Source organism: Bombus vancouverensis, chromosome 9 (genome assembly GCF_051014615.1).
Source record: "Bombus vancouverensis nearcticus chromosome 9, iyBomVanc1_principal, whole genome shotgun sequence".
NCBI classification, from domain to species: Eukaryota; Metazoa; Arthropoda; class Insecta; order Hymenoptera; family Apidae; genus Bombus; species Bombus vancouverensis.
Genome location: NC_134919.1, coordinates 14,439,560 through 14,446,885, shown reverse-complemented (window position 1 = coordinate 14,446,885; position 7,326 = coordinate 14,439,560). Strand labels below are relative to the sequence as shown.

Here is a 7,326-nt window from a genome sequence, read left to right as displayed (position 1 = left end):
TTACGTTTTAATATAATGAAATTTTATTCTTTTTCGTCGTATTTCATTCAAAAATAAAATTATTTGTAAAAAAAGGTTTCTCCGCTTTCTCGATCGGTAGACAATATATGTAACATATACGTATGCGCGTCGATATATATATATATATAAATATATACAGATACGTCTATATATTTATACATATATACGTATATATATCTTTATAATAATTATTACATATTACAATAGCAATATTTACTCTCATGTATAGGGTTATACATAACTCTATATATGCGGTGCTTTTAAATCTTCGCGTCGTCATCACCGTACTATATACTATATTTATTTATTTATATATCACGCATATATATATATACACATATAACAATCATCGTTTTTATATGTATATATATACACACATACACACACACTCTTCTTTAACGGGGTTATTCTCGCTTACATACTAAATCACATTGTGGTTGTTTCATCTTTACTTTCATACGTTTTTCTTTGTGCCACCGCTTTTTTCTCCGCTCGCTTATACTCTTTAAACTCTAAAAAGATTCCCACATTATCTCAGCCTAACATTACTCATTTTCCAAACATTTCTTTTTTCCTTTCTTTTCCTCTTTATCTCACTACAAAGAGTTCCATCGTACCAATCGTCCCTTTATTCTCTGTTTGGCCATGCTAAGACAGATCGAAAATTTCCAACAAGACAAATATCATATACCTTTCAGATCGTCTTCCGTATCACATGATTTTTTTTTTTTTTTTTTTTTTAAATCCAATTCACATTTTTCATATGCGAAGAGAAAGTAATAGAAGAAATTGCGTACGCGAAGAAAGAATGAAAACATCGCGCGATAAAAAGTATCTTTGGAATCCTTGATGGTCGTTGTCATAATTATGTCCTCCTTTTTGTTTCTCTTCTCTATTTATAAATCACTTGGAGAAAAAGGCACGCCGTAAGTGATGGCCGACTAATTTTAATTGCATGGCTCGTGAAAGAAAGAAAAAGAGGATAGAAACGAAGGCTTCTAAACAATCGCCTCTACCATCTTGCGTTTTCCTTGTGTCCTTAATGAGAAAGATCATTTTTTTAATCGAGGAAAGTACGCCGGGAGTTTTCAGAGCGAGGCTGATCTCTCGTGAAATAAATCGAAAAGGAAAAAAGAAAGAACGGGGGGAAAAAAGAAAGAAACGAACGAGATTTTCAAGCGAAGAGAAAACAGAGCACGCTTATTCTAATGTATTTTAAGAGAGAAATAAATATAATATGCGTTAAAAAAATTGTCAAGTTATGTGCCGAAAGTCGCGCGTCAAAGGAGGGGAAGAAAAGTGCGAAAAGTATCGGCGCACACAAGCTCTTTTGGAATTTTCTTCGATTTATAAAAAGAAAAAAAAAAAAAAGAAAAAACAAGAAGAAAGAAATGAATGATTTAAAAAATAATTAGTCGTAAGATATGTTTGAAATTGAAATTAAAACAATGATTATCTACAATGAATGAAGAATTCCTTCCCTTCGTTTGAATCGATTGCTCCAATTATCCCACGTGTATATATATATATGTATATGTATATTATTACAATGTACGTGTATCTAAAAATATCGGATAAATTTCTGTTCTTTCATCGAATTGCAATCTCCCAACGACGAATCGCTTCGAGTTCGTCCTTTACACTACGATTAAGCCTACGTCTCGTAATTAAACGAGCTCGCAACCACGGAGAATCACAACACGTTTCTTCTTCTCCTTTTTTTAATCATTTCTATATCTTTCTATCTACGACTTAAAAACAAACAATTGTGCAGAATACGTTCATAGCTAATCGCGAAACAAATTCATAAAAGTTACGCTATTAAGTCATCAATAACCTAAGAATCGAATTTCTAAATATCTATCTGAACGTTCATATCTTTCAATGTGCAAATTTCAACAATTCAATGTTCCAAATTTCTAAAATTTTGCGCAATGCAAAATATAAGCAATAACGTATAATCAGTTGGCAAAAAAACTTAACAGAATACGCTTCCTCGTATAAAGAACGAATCAACGCACGATTGCTCGATTATATTGCTCGAAAAGTCGTTCAAAAATCTCCGTAACTCGTCGATCATGATCATCCTTGTACTATTCGCAAAAGTGTTGCGACACTCCGGGAGAAAACTTCTTTACAGCGATTCCTTGCGTAATGGCACAACGGTAACGCCGTACGATTCTGTTACCACTTGCTTCTTCGATTCGAAAAATAAAAAAGAAAGAAAGAAAGAAAGAAGGAAAGATGCAAGTCTAACTTTTCAATATCCATCTGACCGTACAGAAATAAAAAAGAAACTTCTTCCCAAGCGCGTTTCTTCTAAATGCAAGTCGTCGTCGCACGTGGTAACACAATCGAAACCTACGAACGTGTTACATGTGTCTGTTGCTCGTGTTTTATACGAATCTGCGAGTGTATCACGCAGCGTACGATAAGTTACGAGGGCATACTGGACAAGACTAGATGCACATATGACGAAACGACAGTTCCATAGACAGAAAAATTAATACTCTCGTCACTTCTACTGCATATACTCGATTCTGTTTGACCCTTGGAATCGTTATGTTACGTTAAACCGAGAAATCCAAAATTTCCGATGTTACATGGCTTGATAGGATGATGCAAAAAATGTAGTGAAATTACGTGAGCAGTGGCGAAAGTATCAATGTCTTTGAAACCGAGGGGGAACACGCAGTATCGGCTTAAAGCTACGGGAAAATAAATGAAACAGAGAGAAAGATTCAGAGCTTTTTCACGGAGAGTATCGTGGACACGATCGCGCCACGTACGTAGAAGCGAAAGGAAATTCGAGCGAATTTTTCAACGAAAAACACGTGGCTGAATCGTATCGATACGCGAGAAACGAATGCCTTTAACGATAGAACTACTAATCAATAAAAAGTAATTAGAATTGAAACGGTAGAATAAAAAAATAAATATAATTATATATTCTGTCTCAATGACAACCGATATTAATTTTGTCAGATAAGGTAACTTTACCTTAATTGTACACATAATACGAAGTTCGTTTTATTTTAATGAGTTCGGTAGTTCTAATGTTAACCCCTTGCCCTACGCCATTTAAGTTCCAACAGTCGCGCTGACTTAACGGTCTGGCTGAGCGTTCGAAGTTGTGCAAGGTACAACTAATTTTATGTTACTATATACTCGTGTTTCTTATGTTTGGCCAGAAGATCGTACCACGAGTCTAATTCGTGTTTTTTATGTTTGTCTCGAAGGACGTACCACGAGTCTAACTCGATGTTATAGGTTAAAGAGTCAATGTGTCGCTAACGCGTTTTCTGTCCGAGCACTCTTTTCTAGTGTGCCTGATTTTTTACTCGTCGTTACGTAATCAAGTCGAAGCTGGGACGCAAAAAGTGCGTGTGTCCGTGTAGTGGCTAATGTGTCGCGTACAGTTCAAACTTGTGTTTGTCCGTCTCGGTTTCGGATGCGGACAGCGACACGATTTGGTTCAACTGTCAACACAACAATGACTCACTACACGTGATGTTCTGCGCGTGTGCGCCTCTAGAACAGGCTGCAAATAGTACGAATGCGTGTGCTATTGTATAGTAAGGATTTATCGTTACCACGAAATCTTCCGAAGGAATCGCTTTCTTTTTCCTCCTTCTTTCTTTTTGTCAACAGTTTTCCCCTGATTTATCGAGAATCTAGGGAATTCTCGCGTGGCCCGGCATTTCGTGGCAATCGTTGCGGTCGCGAATTATCGCTTCGCGATAACACTACCTACGTCCAGCCTTCGACGCAGAATAATTTTTTGCTTTTTCTCTTATTCGAATGATAATAAAAAGCGCGGTTTGTTTGAAGAACTCGTAAGGTGTATATAACATCTGAGAAAATAAAATGCAAGAAGACTAAGAAAAACTTATCTTTCGGAAGGGACAAATGTGTCGAATGCGTCTAACAAGAGGCGAGAAAATAAGAAACAAGAGCTTTCTAGTAATGTTAATCGTTTCTGGTGCGTATTCGCGGGAATCGACGAACTTTTGTCGTTTGAAGATGCAGTAGAGAAATATCTCGTGCTGCATCGAGTTCATATCTTTCTTTCTCTTTTTCATTAAATGCGAGCTTATGGAATTCTTCGATAATTTCATCTTTTTGACTGCGATCGACCTTGTGGCCGGGAACTGCCGTTCAAGTACCACCATTGTTTCTAAAGACTGTATAAAATAGAGTAGCGCCTGGAACCAATATTTTGGCGTTGAAATCACCGCGTTTAGCCCTTTAACCTACAACGTCGAGTTAGTCTCGTAGTACATGCGACAAACATTTCTTTTTCTTGGCCGCATTCGGACGTGCAAATATATTTTCTTGATAAATATTAGCAAGATAGCCTTAAAAATCCTGTCCAATTATCAATCGGTAATAATTATTTATCAAACATCTGGCAACATAAAATTAATTGTACCTTGCACAACTTCGAACGCTCAGCCAGACCGTGAAATGGCGCGACCCTGCCGATGGTTACGGCACGCGCTGTTGGGACTTAAATTATAGGGCAAAGGGTTAATGAATAAAACAGAAACGAGCAGGTAAGACGAATAGGCGATCGATCGCACTTTTCCAAGCGTCGGTGAGTGTGTTCCAATGTGCACGGTTCGTCGCCAGAGCTATGAACTTTCAATTGACACGGAGACAAAATCGGCATCGATGGTGCGAAGTTTTCGATGATAAAGCAAACGTTCTACAAGGATACTAGAGCGTCTACGACGCCGTGAATCGCGAGAACAACGTGAGCCAGTTGAAGCGTAACCTTACGTTAAACGGATGTCAGCGACGGGCACCTTAGGCGAAAAGGCCGCAACTTGGACCTTTACCACCTGTATTGAATAATGTAACGCCGATATTAGCTCACCAGACTTTCACGCATTCATTACAAAACGAAAAAAGAAGAAGAAAAAGGGCAGAAAGGACGCAGACGATCGCAAAAAGAAAAATGCCCCGTGGATTGATTACAAAGAATGCAAAGAAGTATTATTATCCTCCGACAGGGGGAAAATCCGAGGATAGTACAACGTTAAAAAATCGATAGGAAGATGATGAATGAGCGTGAAAAAATCCGACAAACGAGAATCTCGAAAGATCTTCGATAGATTATTAACATCGATTTGATCGTTTTCCCCCGGACGAATGTACATAATACGATCGGTAAATTTTTAGAAAGAACAGCTGAGAGATTCGAATCTCCCGCCAGTACTCGCCAAGTTCTCCAAAATGGCCGCATTGCAAGGTCCCACTCTTCTCCGCGAAGTCCCACCCACTCTCCTTTTTCTCCATCCTTCCTTCCCTCTTCACTCCCCACTTCTGCTTCCCATCGACGTACTTCTCGGAGCTGTTTATCTCTCTCTTTCTCCATCCGTCTTTCCCCTCCGCACCATTCTCCTATACACATGCACGTAATGCGTTTCTCGTGCACATGTATGCATGAAAAACAGGCACACACAAAGAAGAGACACGCGTATAGGGGTGATTACTATCTCCTTATTCTTTTTGTTTCGCTCTCCTTTTTTTTAAAAAAAAAGAGTCTCTATTTCACGCCCAGCACACCAAGGCACTCCCTTCTTCTTCTTTTTCTTCGTCTTGCTTAGCTCTCCTCACGCCGTCGCGCACGATCATCACCGTGTCCCCTTTTCCCGAAAACAACAAAGCAAACGAGAGATCGTAGTCAAATGTAAACAAGTATCAACGACGACATCGATGTTCCATGGTAGAAGCTTCCGACTCCAACAAAGGGGAACAACATTGCCACGTTTATAAAAGTGGCAAGAGCCACCGTCAGACGAAACAATACACGTCGGAGAGTCCCGTCCGATATAATCGGCTCAGAATTGACCCGAGACCGCCATAATCTGGCAGCCAGAGTGCACGTGGTCCATCACCTGCTCCTTCAACCGGCACACGTGCTCTTTCAGCCTGTGCACCACCGCGCTCAATTCACTGTTCTCGCCCTTCAACAGCTTAACCTTGTCCTCCAGCCTGGAGATGCGCTCGAGCTTGCGCCTGCGGCATTTAGACGCAGCCACGCGGTTCCTCTGACGTTTCCTTTCCAGCTTGATTCTTTCCTGATTCTCCATATCGATAGGAGACATCGGGGGTGAACTGGACACGCTAGGTACCGTTTGAGGTTCATCTTTGATCTGTAGCAGACCTTGACTCACCGAAGATTCTGTACTCTGCACGCTGTTAGGTGGTTCCAACGTCGTATACGTAGCTCCATAAATGCTACCAGGTTCTTGCGAGCTGTCCGAATGATGCAACTCGTTCAGAGCGTCGATGAAACCTCGAGCGTATAATTCTTGGGCCTCGGTCACTGCCTTTGGAAACAGAATCTGCGTAGGTGTTGGTAGATTCGTCACTAAACTATCCTGCTGACCGATGATTAACTTTTCCAACTCCGGAGAGCCTAGTTTTAACATGATCGGTGATAGAATGCGGATGTCACTCAGGTGCACAACACGATGTCTCGACAACTTGTGAACACCCAACTAAACGTACAGCCTTATATCCCGTGACTCACGTCCACTAAAAATAGCTCGTTCGTCACCAGAACGAGTGCTGATTGGCTACTTCTGACGTCATTCGCCGTTTGCCATTGGCCGAACAATCGGCGCTACTAAGAAATGGCTGGCGCATGCGCAATCGTGCATTGCTATTCCTGTGGAGGGAGAGTTTGAACGCCGGTACGCGCGTTAAAGACGCGACTTTTACTCGTTGCGAATTCGCGTTATTTTCGAGGCTCGATAATAGCGGTGCTCTATGATGGTGCATAAATAATGCGAGCACTATTGAACTGCAAAAATATCGCACTTATGTACTTCACGAGAGAATTTACTGTGCGTACTGAATCTCGCGCTGTTACGCTAGTACATGTTTTGTTTCTTTCTTTGAACTTTGCTATTCCACTCTTACCCGAGTGGGTGTTTTTCACATTCTCGCTGCGCGTGTTGTGAGACCAACTTGTTTCATGTTTCGACTCTAAGAACGTCCAAGCGTTATACTCGCATATTTAATGTCTCCTCGTTTTTTAAACGATGAACATTTATTTAGAACAAAAGCGGAAAGATTTAAAAAGGATTACTGGGTCAAGATTCATGAGAAAATTGGTAACCTTGTTGTTCTGCTCTTTAATGTGTCAGCTGCGCATAATTACACTTACATGGAATCGCGTTAATGCATCCATTGCATAAACCCGTATCAAGCGAGCTACAAGTCAATACACCAATCACGATTGTTTCACGCTATCTTGCATTCACCACATAACGCTTGTAACCGACTATTCGT

General features: G+C 40.3%; 1 protein-coding gene across 1 annotated transcript; it reads right to left on the bottom strand.

Moving 5' to 3' along the window:
- Jra (Jun-related antigen) lies at positions 1-6,532 on the bottom strand. Its single transcript, XM_076621813.1, has 2 exons — positions 5,247-6,532; positions 1-4,865 (listed from the first exon to the last, which is right to left on the bottom strand). Exon 1 carries the CDS (start codon positions 6,459-6,461, stop codon positions 5,868-5,870), a length of 594 nt encoding a protein of 197 aa, XP_076477928.1. The 5' UTR covers positions 6,462-6,532; the 3' UTR covers positions 1-4,865; positions 5,247-5,867.
- Positions 6,533-7,326: the final 794 nt, after the last annotated feature.